General features: G+C 47.7%; 2 protein-coding genes across 3 annotated transcripts in view; one reads left to right on the top strand and one right to left on the bottom strand.

The window, feature by feature from the left end:
* Npc1 (NPC intracellular cholesterol transporter 1) overlaps positions 1-816 on the top strand; it is a 49,193-nt gene extending 48,377 nt beyond the window's left edge. The window contains exon 25 of the mRNA XM_013124233.3: positions 71-816. Coding sequence (XP_012979687.1) covers positions 71-153 — 83 coding nt within the window. The 3' untranslated portion in view covers positions 154-816. The remainder of the gene's footprint in view (positions 1-70) is intronic.
* On the bottom strand, positions 544-26,233 carry Rmc1 (regulator of MON1-CCZ1). 2 transcript variants are annotated; one of them, XM_005065377.4, is made up of 20 exons: positions 26,033-26,233; positions 25,588-25,664; positions 23,524-23,608; positions 20,804-20,860; positions 18,742-18,828; positions 13,939-14,079; positions 13,572-13,675; positions 11,625-11,714; positions 11,424-11,529; positions 10,521-10,632; positions 6,788-6,832; positions 6,541-6,594; positions 5,342-5,470; positions 4,545-4,651; positions 2,407-2,526; positions 2,092-2,169; positions 1,753-1,857; positions 1,595-1,663; positions 1,291-1,516; positions 544-700 (listed from the first exon to the last, which is right to left on the bottom strand). In XM_005065377.4, exons 1-20 carry the CDS (start codon positions 26,132-26,134, stop codon positions 621-623), a joined length of 1,974 nt encoding a protein of 657 aa, XP_005065434.1. In that variant the 5' UTR covers positions 26,135-26,233; the 3' UTR covers positions 544-620. The 2 variants fall into 2 exon arrangements, with proteins under 2 accessions (XP_005065434.1, XP_021090715.1); XM_021235056.2 differs by lacking the exon at positions 25,588-25,664 and having other exon boundaries at positions 26,033-26,172.
* Positions 26,234-26,281: the final 48 nt, after the last annotated feature.

Raw genomic sequence — 26,281 nt, 5'->3', positions numbered from 1 at the left:
AACCAACAAAACCAGGGGCTTTCTTCCATATCTAGGACATTGTTTATATTCTTTCTTTTGTCTCACATAGGACCGTCCGTAAATAAAGCTAAAAGACACAGCACTCAAGAGCGATACAAAGGGACAGAGCGAGAACAGCTGCTCAACTTTTAGCCTTGTAACGGGCGTTGGAGACTTTGTCTATGGAGAGGTCAAGTTTCTGCACGGCAGCTGTACTGTCAGGCCGTGCTGCGTGCTGGTTGTTCCAGGCGTTAGGCTGTGTCACCGACGTGGCAGATGCAGCTCCACCCACACTTCTAAACTCAGGAATGCACCTGTGACCTGTGAAGCAGTATTATGGACACTGAAGGGACGACAACAGAAAACAAACAAAACTTACCTTGGGCAAGAGGAAGGACAGTTGGGTGGCTGTGAACGTGACCCAGTTGCCATTTTGAAAAGCCAGTCAGTTATGCTGTCTCCTTTTTCAGGAGTTAGCTACCACTCACATTCTACAGCTTTTTAAGCAACATTTGAGGGTGTTGTAGGTACTTTATTACAACATTTTGTAGTTTAAAGAGCTTTATTAATGCAATAAATTAACTTTGTACATTTTTATATTTAAAAACTATCAAAGGACTTCAGAAGGTTGTAGGTCTCATTAGAGCTTGTTCTCCGAAAACCTGCTTGAAAAAGGCGACATGTTCTTCACAGTGTTCTCCTGTGGGGAAAATGTAGCCTCAGTCACCAGCTAGTTATGGGTGGGAAGAAGGAAATGCAGGAAAGCTCATGGGTTTTAACTTATTTTTCTTTAATAAAATACCTCATCCTCCTAAAGTTTGAGATCACTGTCAGTCTGTATTGCAAAGCCCACGCCTTCAGCCCCAGCCGACTGCCCTGGTAGACTGATGAGCAAGCAACCTGACCTGCCACTCATTGCTGTCTGCACTGAATATACACAGACACACACACACACACACATGCACACACACACATACATACATGCACACACATACATACATACATGCACACACATACATACATACATGCACACACATACATACACACATACATATACACATACATACATATACATACACACAGGAACTGAAGCTTGTCCTCCCTTGCATCTGACTTATTACTATTTACTTCTTAAGGAATACTTCAAGATCATATATGAAACAGTATGTCCACAGCCCCTGAATTCTGTCTGAATACTCCCCTGCTGAGTCTCAGAGGGCTGTTGGGAACTTAGGAAAGTTCCCACCACGAGTATGCTCCTGTTTGCGGTCACCCCGGGCCTCCCCTCACCTGGTGTGAAGTTAGGGTTCCCTCGCAAACGCTGGTTTCGCTGTTCGAAGAAGCGGAATATGGTATAGAAGAGCATGACATCATCAGTCTGCTTGGCAGCATCTAAGAATTTGCGTGCAGAAATGTTGTCATGGCCACCAATGCCCCGGATGAACCTTAAGGCAGCCAACACCTGGTGTTTGGATAAAAGAACTTCTACTATCTCATCGTTTGCTGTTGACAGTCTCTGTAAGTGAGAAAGATGGCGGTCAGGGCCACCATAGGAGGGATCTGGTGACCCCGAAAGCTGTGGCGGAGCAGTTACCTTCAGCATGTCCAGAGACAGCTGGTGGGCGGGAGGGTAAAGGCTTTCTAGGGACAGCAGCAGGCAGGCCTGAAAGACAGGGTTCAACTAGCTTCAGCTGAAAGGTCACCACTGGACGGTGTTGGTGACGACCAAAGTGAAGACCCAGGGGTACAGACCAGAGGTTTGGAGTCGCTGAGCACGTGGTACTGCAGAAACTGGTGGAGCATGTAGAAGAGGTTGTGCTGCACAAGTGTCTTGATGACAAGTTCATGTAAGTAATGCTAGAACACAAGGCAGGTAAAGGACATTACCAAGTCGGCCAACCATGGCTGGCTGAGCACTGCAACAGTCGCAACTCCCAGGCCAGAGCTTAGTGGTAACTTCTCAACCAAAGTTCGCATCCCCACTAAACACAACTGCCATGTTGGGTCTGCATGTGAAAAAGCCAGCTCTTGAGCCTGACAAAGCATGCTGTGACCTCACTCCTCTAGGATGGCAGATAGCCCTGAAGGTACCTGTACTGTAATCTGAAACTGGTTCAGAGAACGAATGTACTCCATCAGCACAGCTATCACGAACTTGTGCGGCATCTCCTACGAGAAAGAAGGTCTTTTCAGTTGCAAAAGGGGCTGCAGGTCCCCAGTATAGTCCAGGGTTGTGCTGTGCTGGGGTTAGACAAATCCTTGTGAACCATACATACGGGTGACCAGGTCTTTATTAGAAGCCAACCTGACAACCCCAGGCTCTCTCCCAGTCCCACCAATTTAATCACAGTGTGAGTCCTGTTGCTGCCCCACAGTAGCCCATTCAGACCAGAAACCATAACGCACCTTGTTTTCCACGAATGGTGACAGGACGTGTGTGTACACGTCAGACTGGTCCACCACTGCTTGGGTCCGCACCGGCCTCTTGAGGGGTGGGTTGCTCCGGCTTTGCCCTGCTTCTACTGCCTAGAGACAGATTGTGACCTTAATCATCTTCCACAGGAACAGCACCCATTACAGTTAACCCAAGACTGAATTCCTAGACACAAACCTAACATGAGCAAGACTCTTGACAAGCCAACCAAAACTTGCGAAAGCAGAGCTGGTCCCCTGGCAAACACTCCAGGATTCGTGTGAGATCAGAATTAAATAAGCAAGTCAGAGTCGCGCTTTTTCTAACCTCTGAAGACTTGTAACCGATCTGATTTCCTTCTTTACTCTTGGCAAGCTACATCCTCATTTATAAAGCTCTACTAGACAGTAAAGAAATGACTCCTCCACTAGGTCTATGCTGGAATTTTTTACTCATTTCTGTGGTGTTTGAAATGGATCCAGGGCCTCACCCATCTATATTTCTACTCCATCTAGGCCACAGTCACAACCCAGTGTGATTGGGGTTCACCGGTGACCAAGAGTCCCCAAAGACTGAGCAGAGCTGCTCCAGTTGTGTCCCTAGTGAACAGACTCAACTTTAGTGTGTATAGCTTGTTCCTCATGCCTCATGATCACAGTATGGGAAGAAATGTCTCCCATCGTCGCAGACCTTGCTTCAGAAACCACAAATACTAAATGTTGTACAGTATAAGCCATGCTAATTCCCCAACCTTTCACTCATCATCTGATGTCTATTAACTGGAACCAATGCCTCAAGGATACTGATGGTGGCAGTATCCTAGGATACCCTTTTTTGCTAATCTTAAGATAAACCTTTTTGTGGTCCTGCCAGTAAATGATAGTAAATGCAGAGATGTGGCTGCTCAGAATGCTGAGAACAACTGACTGTTAAATACTCAGCCCTTTCTGAGGCTCAGAGAACATCACAGAAGAGGAAGCAATGTAAAAGCCAAAACACGGGGAAGGGCTGCAAAATGCTACCTATAGACTTGACACAGCTATGACAGGCATGATCCCACAACAGCTGCAATGTACTGGGCCTGGAGGTCGTCAATCACAGCTCTGGGAAGAGCTCACAGGACCCTAACCCTCCCTGCTAAACTACTGGCTACTGATGGAATCTGGGGGGACAGACGGTCATGGCCTTTAGGTGTGCACCCATCAGTGAGCCAGGCTCCAATGGACATTTTCAAGCCTGTGCACACAGTCTGCGTTAAAATCGGTCACAAAACAGCCATTCAAATGAGAGAGAGACTTAGCCCAAGCGATGGTGGCACAGGCCTTTAATCCCAACACTCGGGAGGCAGAGGCAAATGAATATTAGTTTGAGGCCAGCCTGGTCTACTGAGGGAGTTCCAGGACAGGCTCCAAAACTACACGGAGAAACTCTGTTTCAAACTCTGTCCCCCCAAAAAAGAGAAGGAGGCTTGTAGGGAGGAGGGGGTGACAAGGGGAGGAGGAAGATAACAGGGTGTGGGGTTAGAGTAAACAACATACTGCACACATATGAAATTGTCAGAGAACAAATTTCAATACATTATTTTGGCCAGGTATGATGGTATATGCCTTTAATACCAGTACTTGGGATTAAAGTACTCTCTGAATTTTAAGGCCAACCTGGTTTACGTACCTAGTTCTAGGCCAGCCAGAGGTACAGAACAAGGCCCTGTCTTAAAAAAAAGTATCTGAAATAAAAATAATCTTACAATTTACTCGAGTTTTCATACGTTGGACATACCTCGCCCATACTTTCCTCTAGATAGCCTTACATTTGTAAATATTGCTAAAGTGAAGGGAAGAAGGGGCAGCCATGATGGAAATCACACCTAATTTGCCAAGCGCAGGCTCTGGCCAAAGCCAAGGCTGATTTTCTTTCTACAGAATAGAAGCAGACCAAGAACATATGCACATATAAGCTCAACACATATTAAAAGGCAGAAACAGTGAAGGTACTGAGTTGAAGCCTCAAGCCAGCAGCAGGTAGGGACTCTGGGTACACCACTGTCACCTTGCCTGCCATGCATCAAACCTCTGACATTGTGCTATCTCACCTACATTGTATGGTGGGGCTCCTTCACAATCTAACTTACCATCGTGTAGCTCTGCTCAGCATCCAAGTACTTTTTATACTCATGGTTCAGTTTGTCAAAAACAGTGGCTATCACCGGCAGCGTGGCTCTGTCTGACTCGGTCAGCACTGGAAAGGACAATACATATAATCGGACCCACTGTAATCAGAATCTCAGTGTGGCGGTGACAAGGAAATCTCAAAGGATGACCAACGCAAAACACTGACTTAAAGGACCTTCAAAGAAATGTTTTAGAGAACCAACACCTCAAAATCTGTCCGGATCCCTTTCAGTGACAGGAGGAAACCAGCGAGGTGGGTGTCACTAAAGGACACTGGCTGTGCCATCAGCTTTCCCCTGGGCCACCTGCTTTCCCCAAATCCCTACAGGTCGTTGGCGTATTTCCCAACATTTCTGATGGGTAAGTAATCCATCCTTCAAGCATGCAGTCCTGAGTACAGAGATGAAGGATGGGGTGGGGTGCCCTGGCAAGACAGCTGAGCAGGCGATAAGCAAGCACCACCAGGCCTGACTGTCTATGTTCAATCCCAGGACCCCATGCTGGAGAGAGCAGACTCTGTAAGTTGTCCTCAGACATCCAGCTGTGCACCATGTGCTCACACACATGCACACAGGTAGAATTCATATTGTTTTGAAAGATGGTGGTGCACACCTTCAATCCCAGCACTCAGAAGGCAGATCTCCTAAATTCAAGACCAGCCTGATCTACAAAGTGAGAGCCAGAACAGCCAGAGCTACACAGAGAAAGAAAGCCTGCCTTGGGAGCACAGACCTGTGGGGAGGATGAGTCCACTTACTCTGTGAACAGACAGACAGGATGACTGTCTTGCACTCCTTCCTCTGGAGAAGAAAGTCCATCAACCTCCCTTTATCTGGCAAGAGATTGACTATGGGCTGAAGTTTCACCTGGAGGTTCCAGAGGTAACCTAGGAGTTAAGAGGCAGCAAGATCAGCAATATAGTGCGAGCCAGAGCCAAAGCCAACAAAGAGTCCCCCTAGACCTCTTCAGGTTAAGGACTGCATGATGGTACATGCCTTTAATACCAGCACTTGGGATTAAAGTGCTCTCTGACTTTTAAGGCCAACCTGGCCTACACAGCCAGTGTCCCTCGTTTCCTAATCAACATGGAGCCAGGACATTCAGGGAGGTGGCTGATTGTGGGAGAACTGAGTCACGCTCTCTCAGCAAACAGATGATTCCTCATGACAAGTGAAGAGCAGCATTTACAGTCACACCAGTTGTTATCTCCATGGAGACAAGGACAGCAGCTCACTCCCTAGCTGAGTATGGTGTACTTTAGTCTCTCCTGTACTGGCTCATGGGTGCAACAGGTAACTCCGCAAACTGTCGGTGAAATCCCATCCACTCAGCTACGCATGTACTAACAAGCAACCTGGTGCCACATTTCTCAGAGGTCCATGGGAGAAAGGAGTGTCACATCAAAAATAACTGAGGGACCAATTTCTCAGCTTTCCGAATCTAGCAGTGTTGTTGACATATGGAAGAGCAGTTGCTTGCAGTGGGGGTGTGGCATTCAGGCTAACTCCCTCCAGAGGATGAGGCTGGGAGACCCTCAAAAAGTCTAAAGATTAATACCGAGCTCTCAGATGCAAAGCCACGGGTGATTATCTAGGAAGAGACAACGGGCTGAAGGAGGCATCACCAGCAAGACAGAACAAACGATGGAGTATCTCAGGCAGAATTACATGGGAGGTGGGGTCAGAGGGGAGAATCTGCACCACTCACTACAAGACGGCTTTTTGAAATGGCCATGGGAATAGAATGGACTGGCCATTCTTAGTCACTTGAGTTATAAGAATCACACATGGTCATAAAAATAAAAAAAATGACCCTACAAAGGAGAGTATAAGGTGAAACACAATCCCACTCTCAAAAATGAAGGAGGAGTCACGTAGAAGACTGAAACCACACTGGCTGTGACTAACTACAGTCAGCACACACTTTTTCTATGGAGACAATGTCCCACAGACCTACCTTGGCTCGCACTGATAATGATGTCTGGTTGAAAGACGATCCATGATGAAGAGTCTATACGTTAAAGGAAATTTCAAATCGGGGAAAATAGGATAAGAGGCGAACCCCATTTCACTTAGCCCTCACCCAGCCCCCACATGCTGAGGCCACCAAAGGCCTGCTTCCCCAGGAGTAGCTCCCAGGACTGTATGGAGTAGGTGAGGACACAGCCTTTTTGTGCACAGTGACACCGCCTTTGTGAGGATACAGAGTTTACAGGGAACTGGAGACTGGCTGGTCACAGCAGCAGGACCTACAAATTGAGAACACAAGAGTGACCAGGCAGCCAGGAAATCCTGCAAGAACTACAACAGACTCGAAAAGAAATACTTCGTACTGCCTTAGCAGACATTACTAGACTACAGTTAAGTGAGCAGCAGGAGGACGTGACTATCCTGTCTCACTAATGACACACCTGGGAAGAAGGACAGTGTCAGCTACAGTCCATGCAAATGCGTCCCCAGGAAGGACAGTGTCACCTACAGTCCATGCAAATGCATTCCCAGGAAGAGGACAGTGTCACCTACAGTCCATGCAAATGCGTCCCCAGGAAGAGGACAGTGTCACCTACAGTCCATGCAAATGTGTCCCCAGGAAGAGGACAGTGTCACCTACAGTCCATGCAAATGTGTCCCCAGGAAGAGGACAGTGTCACCTACAGTCCATGCAAATGTGTCCCCAGGAAGGACAGTGTCACCTACAGTCCATGCAAATGTGTCCCCAGGAAGAGGACAGTGTCAGCTACAGTCCATGCAAATGTGTCCCCAGGAAGAGGACAGTGTCACCTACAGTCCATGCAAATGTGTCCCCAGGAAGGACAGTGTCACCTACAGTCCATGCAAATGTGTCCCCAGGAAGAGGACAGTGTCAGCTACAGTCCATGCAAATGTGTCCCCAGGAAGAGGACAGTGTCACCTACAGTCCATGCAAATGTGTCCCCAGGAAGGATAGTGTCACCTACAGTCCATGCAAATGTGTCCCCAGGAAGAGGACAGTGTCAGCTACAGTCCATGCAAATGCGTCCCCAGGAAGAGGACAGTGTCACCTACAGTCCATGCAAATGTGTCCCCAGGAAGAGGACAGAGTCAGCTACAGTCCATGCAAATGTGTCCCCAGGAAGAGGACAGAGTCAGCTACAGTCCATGCAAATGTGTCCCCAGGAAGAGGACAGAGTCAGCTACAGTCCATGCAAATGTGTCCCCAGGAAGGATAGTGTCACCTACAGTCCATGCAAATGCGTCCCCAGGAAGAGGACAGTGTCACCTACAGTCCATGCAAATGTGTCCCCAGGAAGAGGACAGAGTCAGCTACAGTCCATGCAAATGTGTCCCCAGGAAGAGGACAGAGTCAGCTACAGTCCATGCAAATGTGTCCCCAGGAAGAAGACAGTGTCACCTACAGTCCATGCAAATGCATTCCCAGGAAGAGGAGGCGTTTGAAAGTTCACTTTTTAAATGTTTTATGGGTAGCGTGTTTGCCGAGTGTGTATGTGTGCACCACATACATGTATGGTGCCTGACGCAGCCAGAAGAGATTGTTGGATCCCCTGAAACTGGAGTCACAGACAGTTGTCTATCATGTGGGTGCTGGGAACCAAACCCAGGTCCTTTGCAAGTGCAGCAAGAGCTCTTAACCAGTGAGCCATGATTCCAGCCCCAGGTTTCCAATCAGAGATGACACGTCACCATTTAAATGTGTGCATTAAAACCCTAAGCAACTGACCAGGGTGACTGAAAGGAATACCCAGACGCGCTGGCGGGTCAGATGGAGACACCAGACGCACTGGCGGGTCAGATGGAGACGGCTTGTGGGTTAATCATGTAGACAAGCTCCACTACCCACGGCACTGCACTGAGCAACTGAGGCATAAGAGAACTCACCAAGAAGCACCTCCTGCCTCACGTGACAGGGACCCATCCCAACCAGTTCCAACCAGTTCTGCTGCCTATGTGTCATGCTCTTCAAGGGAAATAGGGCTCCCAGGTCTGTACCAATTACCCAGACATCATCAGAAGGCAGTGAGCATTAATGAGCTGCCTCGGTAAGATGGTCACTCTGAACACACACACACCCAGATGAGGGCCGTGCACAGGCAGACAAGCTTCAGGAAAGCACTGCACACCGCACTGAAGAGGAAACTCCACTGTCTACGCCATGGCTCTGTGCAGAGCCTGGGAAGTTCAGTCTTCAGAGACCCCAGGTGACTCACACAGCCAAACAAAAGCCATCTGTTCAACAAGACAAAACCAACACCTCTCTCAAAATCAGCTCCAATGTCAGTACCTGGTGGGCACAAGTCTTGGATTTTTTCTAGGAGCTTATGGTCCAGCAGGAATCACAGCATGAAAGGCCATCACTCACTAATGCTCTACCCACCCAGACACCTCGAAGCCCAGGAGCCCATGGATTCTTGACCTCTTACTATCAATGAGTGGTCCCCACACTTTAACCCTCTTCAATTAGCCTCTGTATTGATTCCTTACTACTGCATCAGAGTCACGGGTTTCCCCAGTCAATCATTTGCCATCATCTGTTCCTTACTGGTCATGTTATTGTCCAGTTGAGCTAGATGCCAGGAAGCACACAGGTGTCTGATGGCCTCCTCCTTCCCTCTGTGCCTTTTGCTGAGCCAGCAAGATGGGCCACCCACCCCAATGCTAAATGCTTACTGACTGACCAACTGTCTCTATAAAAAGCACAAGAAATCACAGACTGAGCAACTGCCACAGCCAGCAGACATGGATGCCACCTAAGGAAACAAACTATGGGGGACTCGGGACTTCAATCAGCTAACTCACTGCATCTCCTGAAAAACTGGGGAAATACAGTAACATTGGAGATTCTGTCCTGAGTGGGGTTATCTCTTTCTCAACTCCTGACCTGCTACTCCCTTGATTTCCTCCCCAACCTTAGCAGGAGGAATGATCTGGAATAAACTCAAGAACCATACCTGTAAGCTGTTACTGTGAGCACTGGCCACATCTACTATCACCCAACACAAGGGTTTGGCTCAGTTGTTAGGAGCGCTTCCTGCATTTGCAAAGGATCTGGGTTTGGTTCCAGCACCCACATAGTAGACAACTGTCTGTGACTCCAGTTTCAGGGGATCCAGCAACCTCTTCTGGCCTCCTCATGCACCATACATGTATGTGGTGCACACATACACACTCGGCAAACACTCTACCGATAAAACATTTAAAAAGTAAACTTTAAAATCAACCACAGTGAGGGGAGCTTTGACACGCTTCCTCTTTCAGAGACATTTCCAGAACCCTCTTCTCACTTCTGACAGCACCCATACACATGCTCATATGCAGATGCACACAAACACAATAAAAAGCAATTCTAAAAAAGTAACTATAACACAGAATGTTAAAGGTAAAGAGGCATGTGACCCCATTAAAATAACAGCCTCAATCAGCTGAATTTAATTCTAGGGTCACAGAACCAGGGAAACAGAAATGCTAAGGAATTATCAACAATAAGAGGCCGCCTTTAATCCCAGCACTGGGAGGCAGAGGTTGGCATATGTCTGGGTTAGAGCGAGTTCCAAGATAGCCAGGGCTAAACAGAGAAACCCTGGTGGGGGCCCAGGGAAGGAAAGACATTTTCTCCAAGGGAAGGAAAGCCATTTTCTCCAAGGGAAGATTTCCTTGTATAAAATGCTTCTCGACTACACCACCAGCTCAGAGAGGCAGCGGAAGCCAGTTTTATGTAAAATAAAACAAACTGACTGGAGATGTAGCTCAGTGGTGGAACATTTGCCTAGTGAGGTTAAGGTCCCGAGTTCAATCCCCAGCCCCCAAACAAACGTCCCTCTGAGAACAGAAGACCTGGGAGTCCCTTTTCCTTGTCCCATCCTGCACAAGACCCCTGACGACTCCAGCAGGGATGTGGCCACGTGGGGAAGACAGCAGTGCCGACCCATGAGCTGCTCTTACCTGCCACGGGGATCTGGTACGGTTGAATTGATCGGGCTGGAAGCACAGGGTGATGGAAAGTAACCGTGCCATCGAACTCTCCCCGTAACTTGATGTCAAATATTACTGAGGTCTGTAGAGTAGGGGAAATGCATCACACGTCAGTCTGGAAGCCTCTGCCTAGACCCACCCCACGGCGCAGCTCGCACGCAGGGGGGACTGCTGCTCATTCCAACTCTTCTTTCCACTCCCATCACCTTCACAAAGGCTTCCTGCACTGGGGTCTGCTTCCGTAAGGAGGCAGAGAAACACACACAGGCAGATGGTTTCCTCTTCATCTTGAGGCAGCTTGGGAGACAGAGACAGCAGTGTGACCCCATCCCCACCCCCAGAAAGCAAGGGAGGGGAGGCTTGCCTGCTCCCAGGTGCTCAGTTAGCCATTTAGAGAAGGCTGTCTTAGACTGACGGGCCCAGCATCATCAAATACTGTTATCTACACCTACACACTCGACAAGGGCCACAGACTCAAGTGACACCAGGGATCTAAAGCAGAGTCCCAGCACAGCAGGCTCAACTGAGTAAGAGTTCCAAACATCAAATCAAATATTTTCTCCAAGTTTCTAACGTCTTTGGTTCCTTTTGAGACAGGATCTCCTGTATTCCAGACTGCCCTCAAGTGCACTATATCGCAAAGAAAAACTTCGAACTTCAGACCCTCCTGCCTCTACCTCCCAAGTACTGGGTAACAAGTGTGCCCATCACAGCTAGTTTTTAATCTGGGAATGGGACACACTAGGCAAGCACTCGACCAAGCAAGCTGTGGATCCGAGTTCCAGCACAGCCACAGCTACGGAGAGGAAGCCTGTCTCTGGAAAAAGAGCCCCGGAACAGACAACAGCATGGATTCCTGCACAAGACGCATACCTCTGTGTCCTGATGGTGGACGACTACCAGGTTGTCCACGACATTTAGCGCGAACTTTCCCGTCCTGTTTAACTTCAGTATATGCATCTTCTTACATGCGCCCTCTCTGTAAGAAAGCCCAGAGGTTGTGGCAAGAGGTCAGCAAGCCTTAGCTCAACTCTAAACTCAGAGTGGGAAGAGAACGTGAGGCGGCAGACATACCGTGGGAGATGGTACAGCACCACCTCTGCTCCCGCACTATTGGAGGTCCGAGAATGGTGTCGCAGGAAGAGGACGTAGAGCTGCCCATATCTAGGCAGAGACAGAGGTACACAAGTCACATCTGGCCACTTAAAACTCCCTCCTCCTCCGAGCTGGGCATGTAACTTGGTTGGTAGAGTAAGGCTTGCCTAGCTGCACAGAACTCTGGGTTTGAACACGCACCATGGCATAAACTGGGTATGGTGGTTTAGCTCATAATTTTGACACTCAAGAGGATCAAGAGTTCCAGGTCATCTTGACCACATAACAAGTTCCAGTCCCGCCTAGGCTATGTAAGCCCCTGTCTTCAAGGGGTAATGAAATTCCTCCATGTATGGTTTGATTACGGTCTTCTGGAAGAAAGCCACAAAGCCACGCACTAAATTCCGAAGCAGGGAAGAAACACAGGCCAGCGTCAGGACAAGTGACATTATTTCACTTCTATCTTTGTGTGTTCTTTCATAGTATGAAGACATATCCCGTAACAAAAGGACAGGACAGTCACTCTTCCCAGTAGTCGTCACCTCATGGATGCTGCTGTGAGTAGCTCTGGAATGTGCTCTTCTATCCCAGCAATGAATTCAGCACTGGGCCTGCCATGGTGACAAGGAGACCAAAGGGACAAGGGACAGAACAGGCCCCCGTCACTGCAGCCAGGACTGCGCTCATTTCTCTGCTCTCAGAAAGGAAAAGGGGGAAGTACATTCTACTAAAAAATACAATACTAGCCTGGTGAGGGTGGCGCACGCCTTTAACCCCAGCACTCAAGAGGCAGAGGCGGGAGGATCTCTGTGAGTTCGAAGCCAGCCCGGTCTAACAGAGTGAGTTCCAGGACAGGCTCCAAAGCTACACAGAGAAACCCTTTCTTGAAAAACCAAAATAATAATAATGTTTACAAGTTAAGTTGTAAAACTGAGAGAGCCAGAAACAGTTTAGTATTGTTTTTTTTTGTTTTTTTGTTTTTGGACTGGGGATGAATGTCAGAATCTTACACATGCTAGGTACCATAAGTCATACCGTCAGCTCCTGGAGCTAAACTGTGGTAACTGCTGAAGCAGAGACTTAGGGTAGAAAAGGGTTCTTTGTATCAATTTCATGTTTGCTTGCCACTTGTCAGTACGAAACTTACAACTTGAGCTATCTGTATTTCCAAGCAGTTATATAATTTTCCACATAAAAAATTCCATTCCATGTTTGTTAGAGGTTTAAAAATTATACTTTTTTGAGGGCCAGGCAGTGGTGACGCACACCTTTAACCTAAGCATTTGGGAGACAGAAGCAGGTGGATCTCTGTGAGTTCGAGACCAGCCCGGTCTACAGAGTGAGTTTCAGGACAACCCGGGCTATGCAGAGAAACCCTGTCTCAAAGAAATAAAAAAATTTTTAAAATATGTTTCATTGAAGTTGTTTCAATGTTGTCATTGTGTCAGACAAGAGAAGTGAAAATAGATAAATAAATAAATCATCCTTAGACCACAAACTAATACAACAAAAAGAAAACGCCAGGACTGGAAAGATGGTTCAGCAATTGAGAGCACTTGCTATTTTTCCAAAGGACCCAGGCTCAACAGGGTACCCACAGGGCAGCTAACAATTATCTCTAACCCTACTTTAAGGGAACTTGATGCCCTCTTCTGGTCTCTGTGGGCACTATATACACAAGGTGCATACATATACATACTGGTATCACATATACATAAAAATAAATATTAAAAATTTATTAAAAATAACTTTTTTAAAGTGGCAAAAGGTCTTAGATTTTTCTATATTTGCTAAATTCAAGTCCAAAAACCAAAAAAAGGGGAAGTCCTTGTTATTTAAGGGTTTTACTGTAAGCTCCTAACACACCCTTATTACTTAGGTCACTAAAAGTAATTACAAAAAGGAACCTTCTGAAGACAAACATACATGGTCGCCATTGCAATGTCTCGTTCTGAAAGGCTAAGTTTGCTTGACTTCGGTGCAGCTGGTAATTCAATCTCAAACTTGGGAAGCTTCGACATGGTTCCAGCCTGTTTGGGGGAAAGTTCGGGAAAGTTTACAAACACTCTTTCCATGTTTTAGTTTGCTCTACATGAAATCAACAAAGACACTCTATCTTCTGATCCTTCTCCACAGACCCAGCCAGCCCTTCCTGGAACTAGCCGGACAGTGAAGTGTGCCCTCTAGTGGTCAGAGATGCAAGGTTCATGTTAAGGACGGTTCATTTCAGGGAGAGCTGGGTTAGGGAAGGGGGCAGGGGAGTTATTTTAAGGGGCATGGGGCTCATGCTTACCCTAAAATAAAAAGGTTGCAGAACATTTTCAAGGACTGTGGTGGACAGCAGGATCACGGCGCTCTCCGGACAGTACATGTACCAGTTCACATTGATGTTGTGGCTCTTCAGGAGTTTGAGACTTCGTTTCTCAGGCAACACCTGGGACCAAGGTCAAGAAACAGAACGGAATCTTCACATAACACATTAGGTAAAAAAAAAGCACAAAAGCCCACTGAGGGTTAGGGGCGAACCTAAGTGGTAGTGTGGTGGTTTTTGTTGTTGCTGTTTTTGGTTTTTTTCTTTTTTAAATGATCTAGCAAATAAAGCCTGCATGAAGATCAGGGTGCAAAGCCAGACAGTCATAGAGACCAGGCAGTGGTGGTGCACACCTTTAATCCCAGCACTCAGGAGACAGAGGCAGACAGATCTCTGTTAATTCAAGGCCACCCTGAGCTACAGGAAACTGATCCAGTCTAAAAGAGAAACAGACTCACACAAAGGTGATCTCAGCACTTTAATCCCAGCACTAGAGAGGAATGTAAAACAGGAGGAGACAGGAGCTCCGTGCAGTCTGAGGTTTGGTGGAGAGCGGTGCAGTCCGAGGACAGGATCGCCCTTCGGTCTGAGCATTGGTAGAGGTGAGAACTCTCTAGCGGTCGGTCACTTTGCTTCTCTGATCTTCAGCCCCAATGTCTGTCTCTGGGTTTTTATTATTTGTGCTACAGTAGAGAGCTTGAATGGCATGTGTGAGGATCCAGTTCAATCCCAACACCACCAAAAAGACAAGTAAATCTAGCCAACAGGTAACACGGGTAACTGTTACATTTATTTATTACGGCACCGTGTACTAGTGTTTTTCAAGGCTCTTTACTACACTTGACAGACAGCATGACGTAACAGATGAGGAACTCAAGCTGACAGAGGCTGGGAATGGTGGGATGGCAATTACAACCAGAGCTGAGCTTCTATACGCCCAGGCACCATGACCAAAGAGTGAGGAACCGTGGGCTTTCACTAAGCAGACAACAGTCAACATGAGCCGATCCCCAACCTCGGGCATTGGGTCAGTCACCTTCCCATGAGCAGCCAGGCTCTATCTGCACCCCACCTGGTACCAGGGCCCAGCCTAACCCTTTCCTAACCCGCTGTTACAGACTTTGCCAGTGCAGCCTCTAGAGTCTAGGCAGGTCTAAATGTTCTCTCCATATTCTGTCACACTAAGAACACTGCACAGACTCAAGGCATCAGCGCCCACCCAGGAACATGCTCGAGAACCATGAGGGAAATCAAGGCCACGAGGCATGAACCTCATTGTCCAAGCCTCACAAGAGAAGAGTATGTACCGGGCCAGAAGGATGGCTCAGAAGGTAAAGGCACCTGCCGCCTCACCGAAATCTGATCCCAGAATCCACGAAAAGGTGGAAGAAAATAAATCCCACAGTTGCCCTCTGACCCCCACACATGTGCACTGTGGCATGATCCCACACACTGAAAACCATAAGGAGCATGCTGGAGTAATCTTTCTTTATAGTTATGTGTGTGGACATGGGTGTGTCATACTGTGTCAGAAGACAACAACTTTTGGGAGACAGTTTGCTCCTTACGCTAGGGCTCCAGGGACCGGACTCAGATCATCAGGCCTGTGTGGCCAGTGCTGACCCATGTCACCGTGTTAGGACCAGCAGACTATGACAAGAGAACAGATTTTTTCAGTTATTTTATGTATAACAATGTTTTTCCTGCATGCACGTATGTGGACCATGTACATTTTGGTGACCAGGAAAGTCAGAGGGGGTTTGAATACGCTGGCACTGGAGTCACAGATGATGGCTGTCGCCACCACGCTCCTGAAAGTGCAACAATCGCTCTTAACTGAGCACAGATAGAGTTTTAAAGATGACCGTGGGGCCTGGGTGATCATGGCGCATGCCTTTAATCCCAGTACTGGGCAGGCAGAGGCAAGCAGATCTCTGTGAGTTCAAGGCCAGCCTGGTCACACAGTGAGTTCCAGGATAGGCAGGGATATACAGAGAAACCCTGTCTCAAAGAGAGAGAGAGAGAGAGAGAGAGAGAGAGAGAGAGAGAGAGAGAGAGAGAGAGATGACTGCAAGGAGCCCCTCTGTCAGCTGTGTCCAGTGTATCCAGGGTTCCCCTTCTCCATTTATGGATTCAATGTTGGCAGCCCTAGAGCAAAGGCCACAGCATGAGCACCACATGCCACTTACACTAGGCACATTATCTCCATCAATTCTAATCGCTTTCGTGACATCCATAAGCCTACAACTTGAAGGCCGGGCAGTGATGGCATACTCCTTTGATTTCAGCACTCAGGAGGCAGAGGCAGGTGGATCTCTTTGAGTTCAAGGCCAGCCTGGTCTACAAAGCAAACTGCAGGACAGCAGCGCTGTTACACAGAGAAACCCTATCTCAAGAAAAAAAAAATGAAACTGAAAGATCCTAATACCTTCCACGTTACCACCAGTTAAGAGATCATAGAGGCAGAATCTACAGGCCACAGAACATATTAAAAGATGGACAGAGAGGTACATCAAAGGCTGCTATCACCAGTGAGAAAAGACCATCCACAGACAGGGAGAAACACTGCCAATCACACACCTGATGTTTTAGAATACACAAACAAACTACAACTCAACTGCTCAAATGCAAATAATCCAGTGGGAAACAGGCAGAGAGCTGCCAGAGTGATTTCTTCAAAGACAAGATATAATGGCTTATAAAAACATGCTCCAGGCCGGCAGAAGCCTTACCTAGTAGCAGGCCCTAGGTTTGAACTCTAGCAGCTGTGGGAAGAGGGTATTCCACATCACTAACCATCAGAGAAGAAGTCAAAACCCCAGTGAGAGCGCAGTGTCCATTAGGACAGACATTAGCAAAACAAACACAAGACTGCCAGAGCATGGCGACAACTCTGATCTAACAGTGAGAAGCTGAAGGAGGGGGATTGCCAGGAGTTCCCAGGCAGCTTGCCCAGCATGTGGAAGACCATGGGTTTGAACCTCAGGACAGCAGTAACAGGTGCTGGCAAGGAGTATGGAAGATCTACAGCTTGGCACACTTCTGTCACGGAACAAGGATCCACCACGACTAGAGCCCCACACACTTCTGTTACAGAATGATGATCCACCATGACTAGAGCCCCGCACACTTCTGATACGGAACGAGGATCTACCACGGGAAAGTTTAGCAGTTGACCAAACAGTTTTAAAACAGAACTACCAGAAGAAGCAATCCCACTCTGACATATGCATCTAAAACAACAGAAACAGAATTGTGACAATATATTCCAGCTATATAATTCACAAAAACAAAGAGAAGTAGTCAAATGCCAATCATTAGATGAGTTGACAGAAGTCCAGTGACTGTATCCCAGCCTTAAGATGGAAATCCTGCCACAAGCAACAACACGGAGGAACCTCGACAGCAAGGCAAAATAAAATAAGCCCGCCACAAAAAGGCAGTACTGTATTAACCACTATTATGCGAAGAAGAACACAGTCACACTTACTGAGAGTCCAATGACAGTGGTTGTAGGCTGGGGAAAGGAGAAAGGTTGATGAATAAAGCTATTTTAGTCCAATGGTCAGGGAGAATGTAGCTAAGCAGGAATTCCAAAGAAAGATATAGAGAAAAAGTAGGCGGAGCTGAGGAGATGCCATGTAGCCTTGGGGGAGGGCATCACCAGTAAGCCACAATCATGTAGTAACACAGATTAGTAGAAATGGGTTAATTTATGAGAGAGCTAGCCAGTAATAAGCCTAAGCCATTGGCCAAACAATTATGTATGTATATATATATATATATATATATATATATATATATATATATATATAGTGGTTATCTTGTAAGCAGCTGTGGGGACCTGGTGGGCAGAGAAAAGGTCCAGTGGGACAGGGCAAGACAGAGAAAAGCCTTCCAAGTACAGTTCTCGACCATCCTAAAGCTGCAACCCTTTAATACCGTTCCTCATGTTATGGTGACCCCCACAACCATAAGGGTTTCCTGATGGCCTTAGATGAGCCGTGAAAGGGTTGTCTAACACTGAAGGAGTCAGAACCCACAGGTTGAGAACCTCTGTGATAGCAGGACAGTGAACTTTCTCTGAGATGGCAACTATCTATACAGCAACAAGATCAGGGCCACAACAGTGTGCAAAAGAAATTCCCACACTGCTACTGACAGTGCAAACTGCTTGGCGGTGATGGTGCATGCCTTTAATCCCAGCACTCGGTAGACAGGGGCAGGCGGATCTCTGTGAGTTCAAGGCCAGCCTGGTCTACAGAGTGAGTTCCAAGACAGGCTCCAAGGCTACAGAGAAACCCTGTCTCAAAAAAAGAAAAAAGAAAGAAAGGAAAGAAACTGCAAACTTGTACAACAAATGTAAGTACTGTTTCACACATGAACATGAAGAAATGTGTGAGCAGAATCACTGAACTTTCTAATTGTAATGATAAAATAGTGAAACTGAGCTAGACATCCTTTAACAGTAATGGCAGATCATCCAGAGCAGCGCTGTCCTCAGAACAAACTCTGGGAACAACAGCTGAAGCATACAGCTATGCAAAAAAAAAAAAAACTGGGTTGCAGAAGTTTATATGCAGGAGTCCCCCTTCTGTAAAAGACAATCATAATAATAATAGTAATGTGTACAGAAGGGGGAAGGAGTGTGTAAAGTCCCACCATTGCAACTTCTGCTTTCTGTATATATAATGTTTCCTCAGGTAAGAGGCTGGTTCCAGAACCCCTGTGTACAACACAGGCTGCCAAAGTGCCCTTGCTTTCTCCAGCAAACCAGTACAATACCTGGTAAAATTCAATGCCTTGATCCGTTATGAAGACGATTTCCGTAGAACTGGTCCAGCAGAATCCTAGTATGTTGGCATTCTTGGTCTGGAAGAATAACAGAAAGACTGTTTTTAGCTGGCTGTGGTTGCACATGCCTATAATCCCAGCTCCTAGAAGAATCCGGGACTCGAAGCCATCCATGGCTACATTTCAAGTTGGAGGCCAGTCTGAGCTACATGAGACACTATCTCAAAAAAAAAATTAACAGAAGGGGCCAGGGAGATGCCTTTTGTGGGTAAGAGCACACAAGCACAAGGACTTGAGTTCAAATCCCCAACACACCCAAAAGTCACCAAGAGTAGCCATAACCCTAGCACTGTGGTCGGGGGAGCAGAGACAGGAGGGTCTCTTGGACTTGCTGGCCACCAGCCAGGTTCAGAGAGACCTGCCCCAAGGGTCTAAGATGGAGAGCACAGAGGACCGACAGACTGCTTACACTGTTCTATTGTTAAATACAACTGAGGAGTCAGATATCAGGGTAAAAACCTCATTGATCAGAGAAGCAGTGAGAAAGTGACCAGTGACCTCCCCTCACTCCTTCCTTGATCCAAAAGGGCCTGCAAAGGAGCCAAGAATCTTTCTAAGCCTCTCCATACTACTTCCTGTGTCTTTCTATATGTCCTGGGTCCTCCAAAACCTCTATGGCTAATTCTGGTTAGCTAGTAGCTAGCTCTAACCTCTGATTTAAGGTAAATTTATTGGCAGTCTCGGGAATGTCAGGGTGCAATCAAAGTATCCCACAACACAAGACACTCCACATTGTCCACTGACCTGCGGGGACATGTATACCACACACAAATAAAGTTAATATAGTAGTTTTAAAAAATTCAAAGTTTCTAATAGAAAGGTTGCACAACTCTCTTCCAGAGTTCAAGTGCTCAGATGTCACTGTCACTTATTAGTGACTTTCTCAGAATGGTTACTCATTGACAAGCGTCCCCCAACAAGATCTCACTATTATAACAGAGGCTGGCCTTGATCTGCATACCTGCTGCTTCACTTACCACATTCTGGGATTCAGATGTTCTTTTTGTTTGCTTGTTTGTTTTTAAGACAGGGTTTCTCTGTGGCTTTGGAGGCTGTCCTGGAACTCGCTCTGTAGACCAGACTGGCCTTGAACTCACAGAGATCCGCCTGCCTCTACCTCCCGAGTGCACCATTACTGCCCGGCTCAAATGCTCTTTTAAATACAGCTTTCCTGATTTGGTCCTAACCCAAATTTCTGAAGCCTGAGTTTTACAAAAAGATAACACCCAAGGCGCAGAGATCCCAGCACTGATTTTAAACTGCTGACATCTCCCAGTCATTACAATAACACGAAGACCTGAATACAGGTCAAGACGGGTTCCAGCAGCCTGAGTCCACAGAGTGGGTGGCCTGAGCGAGGGCGGCCCGGCCCAGCGGGCTCAGCCAAGGGGCTGTTTCATACTTATAGCACCAGAAGGGCTGGGAGGAGCTTGGCTAAGTGGTGGAGGCCCCTCCCACCCCATCTTGAGTGCTGCTAACCAAGAATAATTATGGGCCAAAGTTACTCCCAGCTACTGACAGCTCTGGTCAGTCTCCCAGCTGCCCTGAGAGCTCTCTCTGCCTCATTTATTACACCCTGCTGATGTGATTCTGACAGACTGGGGTCTACACCTACATAGTGTAAGGACAAGGGAGGAGAGTCGTCAAGGGAAGCGCACTTCAGAGAACAGCACAAGAAGGGCTGGCGGGCCCCAGGCCTGAGACAAACAAAATGCAGGCGGCAAGTGTCGTGAGGAAGCCCACACAGCACTGAGGGGAACCTCTTCACCCTTGCATCCCTCCACTTACAGCTGGGGACAGAATTCCACAACAGGGGAAACGGCCCAGCGTGACAGCTGAACCCCCCCACCTCTGCAGCTCATCACCGACACAGACATCTCCCCACATGGGAATCCCAGCTTGTGCCTCCACCACCCACCAACAGAGGAAGCTGCAGGCCCCGCCCCGCCCCACCCCAAGACCCCACCCCGCCCCACCCTGCCCCCCCTTGTACCTTGCACTCTTGTGTATATTCCAGCTGAGAGTTATCAGGAATAAAATTGCAAAAGTCCTGAAAGACAGAAAAGAACGAAGGGAAAATTTCAGTTGGAACTGGTTTGAAAGAAAATGGCCCCCAGAGAGAGTGGCACTGTTAGGAGGTGTGGCTTGTTGGAGGAAGTGTGTGACTTAGGAGTGGACTTTGAGGTCTCTTTTGCTCAAGCTACACTTACTACGACACACAGTTGCTTCTGCTGCCTGTGGATCAAGATGTAGAACTCTTGGCTCCTTCTCCAACACCATGTCTGCCTGCACGCCACCGTGTCACACAATGACAATGGCAGACTAAACCTCTGCAACTGTAGCCACCCCAATTAAATGTTTTCCGGTGACTCTTCACAGCAATAGAAACCCTAAGGCATCAGTCAGCTAAAGATTCCATCCAAATACTCAGTTGGAACTCATGAACAGACTTTGAAAATTCATCCCTCAAACCAGGTTTGGCAGCTCACGCCTAGGATTTCAGCACACAGGAAGCTGACGCTTAGAGACTCTAAGTTCAACACCAACATGGGCTGTCGTAAGTTTATGGGCCATAAAAGGAGGCTTTTGGGAGAGAAATGGAGAGGAGGAGAAACAGAAGGAAAGGGGAAAGAGGAAGCACAGGGAGGGAGGAGAAAGGAAGAAGGAAGAAATAAATGCCTCAAATTAGTGACATCGGGGGAAAGTACTGGCTTTCCCCAGGCTTTCTGAAGATATAACACTAAAGCAGCAGCAAGCTCTGGGGTCTGCTGTGGTGGGATACTCTGATTGCATCTGACAATAAAGTTTGCTTTGAGTCAGAGGGCAGAGCTAGCCACTAGCTGACCAAAATTAACCATAGATGTTTTGGAGGACTGAGGACTGAGGACAGACAGGAGACAGGAAGGATAGTAGAGAGAGTCTCAGCCTTTTGGATGGAAGAACAAAAGAGAGAGGTTACTTCACCGCCGCTTCTCTGGTCATTTACATTCTTACCCTGATATCTGACTCCCAATTTCTCATTGATAAAGAATAATTAGATAGGGGCTGGAGAGATGGCTCAGCGGGTAAGAGCACTGGCTGCTCTTCCAGAGGTCCTGAGTTCAATTCCCAGCAACGACATGGTGGCTCACACCATCTGTAATGAGACCTGGTGCTCCTTTGGCGTGCAGACATACATGCAGACAGAACACTGTATACATAATAAATACATCAATCTTTAAAAAAGTAATTAGATAAACACACGGGTGTGCTTATCTTCGCAACGGCTTCTTCACTGCTTTACAGAGGGCAATAGTGAACTGAATGAACAGTACTGGTCAACTGATCAATATGATCAATATGATGCTAGGAGCAAAGCCAGGAGCTCCTTTATGCTAAATTACCACTGCATCCCGTTCCAAGGCGGATGATGGTGATGCTTCCAAGAGATGAAGTGCCATCAAGCTGCTGCAGCTATGTTTGACTACCTATTCCTAACCAACCCAGCGAGCAGACATGACAGACACCGGTAGAAGTGACTTGAATAAGACTACTACGTCACACAGCTACGTCGCCAGTTAGCAAGCAACACAAAGATGCAGGACAATCCAAACTACATTTTAAAAAATGGAGGCTGGAGAGACCGCTCAAAAGTTAAGACGCTGGCTGCTCCAGGAGCCAAATTTAATTGCCAGCACCTACATGGCGGCTAATAACTGTTAAGAGAAGCTTTTTCTTTGCTAGCCGCTTTGGTTTATCACCCGCCAGTCGCCTGGGCTCTGCCGCATTGTAGTCCCCAAATAAACACACAAGACGCTGTATTAATTATGAAGCTGTTGGCCTTTGCTTGTTTCTTACTGGCTTGCTCTGACTTAAGTAATTACCCCATAATTGTTAATCTAATTATGTCTCTTACCGGAGAGGTTTCCGGGCTTCCTACCCCAATGGCGTTACATCTCGACTCTCTTGTGTTTCTCCTTCCCAGAGTTCTCCTGGACTCCTAGTCCCTCCTATCTTGGTTCCCTATAGGCTCAACAGTACTTTATTGACAAATGCACAGGACTTCCCCCAACAAATAACCACCTGTAGCTCCAGCTCCAGGGGACCCTTTGCCCTTTTCTGAACAACTCAGGCACTGCACAGACATACATACAGGCAAAACATTCCTACACATCATCAATCAAGTATTTATTTGTAGAAAAGGGACAACTTTGAAGGAGGAGAGGGATCAGGAGGAGAGGAGACAGGAGAAGGTAACGGGGCAGGACATGAGCACAGAACATAACACACATGTATGAAAACGCCATGATAACACTCAGCATTGGGGGCACAGGACATGAGCATGGAACATAATACACATGTATGAAAATGCCATGATAGCACTCAGCTTTGGGGGGGGGGTTGAGACAGGGTTTCTCTGTGGCTTTAAGGTTTGTCTTGGAACTAGCTATTGTAGACCAGGCTGGTCTTGAACTCACAGAAATCTGCCTGCCTCTGCCTCCCAAGTGCTGGGATTAAAGGCATGAGCCACCAACACCTGGCTCAGCATTTTATATAATGAAGATAGATACCCTGTTTTTAAAGTCAGACTGATGCTAAGCACATCTGCAAATGCTCTCAACATCCCTACATGACTGGATCCCTCAGGGTGAGGAGACAACGAGAATTCAGCAACTCTGTTTCTTCCAAGCAGAAGTCTACTGTTCTCCCTGGGGCTGCTTTAAGCTGTCTTACCACTGTCTTCGAGGTCCTCTGGACAGCCAGTATCTTATTTTCTAAAGAAAACTTAATGCATTTCACCTCTCCTCTGTCGTCCATTCTGAAACAAGAAAGAACATGTTAAGAGAGAAACTGCCCTGAACTCTAGCTCTCATTGCTATTAACAAAAAGTCACATAACTCTTTGGGAAGCAGCAAGCCCTAGCCTAATGTTGGAATTGCATTTCTGAAGTTGTGAACAAATTACTGACAACAACTTGCTGGTGAAGTGGACAGAGGGCATAGCCAAGTGACTGGAGAATTAGGATCTCACACACACACACACTCACACACACACACACACACACACACACACATCACCTGAGAACTGCTGGACACCTTGGAGGATAGAGACACACTCATTATCATTATAGTAATGTTTCCTGGGTGTATAAATATCTCACTATATAGTCAGTGTGCAGCATGCTGTGAGCCAGTTATAACTCAATAAAGCTGTTTAAAAGACATGTTTGGGCTCAGTTGGCTCACAGAGACCTGAGTGTGATCTCCTACATGTAAACCCATGTAGACACTGTGGCATTGTAATTCCAGTGCTGGAGACAAAGACAAGCGGGCCCCCTATGGGTCACTTGTCATGCTAATGTGCCAATGAGACCATGTCTCAAAACACAAGAGGACAGGAAAAAAAAAACGCATGCACACATGCACAAGTTAAATGCTGTATCCTACCAAAACTTCAAGCTCCTCAGAACCCTGAAATGTAGCCTAGGACTGGCATCTCCCCCTCAGTTTTCCGTCTCTCACTGGTACATCTCACCCTCTAACTTCTCACAAGAAGGCTGTCCACAAGAAGGCTGCACCTCAGAGCCCAGTGGATTTCGGTAACACATAGTCTCTCAGAGTTACTGCTGTCTCTGCTCCTGACAACATCAGGAATGCAGACATTCATTATTTCCAAATGCTGAGGTAACCTCGCCACCCCTGACCTGACAGATTTTCACCATCAAGGGAAAGCCCTGACCCCATAGGGAATGCAAATGTTGACAGGCCCTGCCATTGGGTATGTCTTCACCTGCCCTTCCCTGACCTAGAATTCCCCAAAGCACCATGGTCTTTCATGGTGTTCAGTGTTACCTAGGTCTAGTCTCCAACCAGAAATCACTCCCTTCCTGCCTTAAAGCCTCGATCAACCCCACCTTGAGGTCAAAGCTGTATCCCTTAAGTGCTCCTCCCCACACCCTGAACAAGGTTCTAGCACTGAGCTTATCCTGGCCAACAATATTTGCTGACCCTCTTCTCTCCTGCTTTAAGTCTGGGCTCTGGAGAGGGCGCAGGCTAACACAAAATCTCCACCTGTTTGCCACCGTCAGTGTGTGCTGACCAAGGAATTAAAAGAAAACCACATTGGCTATTTTCTGCTTCCAACAGCTGGCACATGTTAAAAGCGATACGGTTTTTTGTTTGTTTTTGTTCTTTGGTTTTGTTTTTTTGAAACAGGGTCTTAGTATGCTGTGCAGACTGACTGATAACCTGCAAACTACCTCTCTCAGTTTCCCAGAGGACTGGGAGTATAAGCCTGGGCCACAGCTGAACTGAGGCCCTAAGCAATACGTTCTCTCTGCTACTGCGCTCAAAAGAATTAAGAGTTGATGGGACTGTTTATGAAGGAATTGCCACTGTCAACCACACTCACTCAACTCACGTAAAGTGGGACAGCCGGTCTGTCCCTTTAACCTCAGTGGGAACCCTGATTTTTCCCCATTACATGAGGAAGACTGGATTTTCCTCCGCCCAGCAAAAACTCTAGGAAGCCCTGGGATAAATGAAGAACTGAGTCCCCAGGCCCAGCACAGCAGAAGTGCGCACCAGGAAGCAGGTGCCCTGGGAACTTCTGATCCCCACAATTCACTCTGACAGTTGCCCTGTTTCCAGACTGCGGCCACAGGTGCCCACTGCTTTTCCTACCCACGGGATTCCATCCCTGGCTGCTTAGATGAGACGCGAACGAAATGATCCAACTCTGTGACTCAGAAAACCCCAGTGCTTGTATGTGAATTTTGTTCTGGAAAGGACAAATTACCTAAAAGAGATGGGATTCCTATCATCTGGCCCTTTCACGACCACTCCAGTAGCTCCACCCGATCGAACAGCAAAAACCTGAGGAAGAGGCAACGTTAATGGCCAGAGCTTTGCACAGACCTAGACTCAACCTTTCAGGGTTCATGCTAACCGCACCACACCCTTGATTCATCGAGCAAACCGACAGGGCTTGTTTCTGGGTAGGTGCTTAGACGAATTTTAAGAAGGAAGTGCAAGCGCAAACAGGGCACCGTTCAGGAGCAGGCCAGACCCTGGGTCTGACCCTCTGAGAGCCAGCTCGCACTCTGGCACCGCCCACGCACTGGCACACCCGTCGCTGTCCCCGCACAGCACACCGGGCACTCGGCGCTAACTCCGGTGCGCGCACCGTGGGTACGGCGACGCTAGGCGCCCGGGCGCCGGGCCTCGCTGCGGGCGCCGCTCACCTGCTTGTTGGCCTCGTCGAAGAACACACAGTTGACCGGGTTCGCCTTCTCGAACTGCACCGGCCGCTCGCACAGCTCCAGGTAGTAGTCCTCGCCGCCCATGGCTGGGACCCGCGGAGCCCGGCAGCCCAGCTTGCCGTCCGCGATCGCCGCCGCCGCCGCCGCCGCTCAGGCCGCTGCCCTAGGCCCCGCCCTCACGTGACTCCCGGCCTTCGGCGCTTCAGCGGGCCCGGGTAGGTCCCACCACCG

The sequence above is a fragment of the Mesocricetus auratus genome, unplaced genomic scaffold, assembly GCF_017639785.1.
Source record: "Mesocricetus auratus isolate SY011 unplaced genomic scaffold, BCM_Maur_2.0 Super-Scaffold_100015, whole genome shotgun sequence".
NCBI lineage: Eukaryota > Metazoa > Chordata > Mammalia > Rodentia > Cricetidae > Mesocricetus > Mesocricetus auratus.
The sequence above is the reverse complement of the archived record's forward strand: the minus strand, read 5'-3'. Positions and strand labels throughout refer to the sequence as shown.

Coding starts and splice junctions, on each gene's coding strand:
- Rmc1 (XM_005065377.4), bottom strand. CDS start 26,134: ATGGGCGGCGAGGACTACTACCTGGAGCTGTGCGAGCGGCCGGTGCAG. Junction 18,829..20,803: donor AATATACACAAGAGTGCAAG/GTACAAGGGGGG, acceptor TTATTCTTCCAG/ACCAAGAATGCCAACATACT. Junction 1,517..1,594: donor TGTCTCTGGACATGCTGAAG/GTAACTGCTCCG, acceptor TCTCACTTACAG/AGACTGTCAACAGCAAACGA.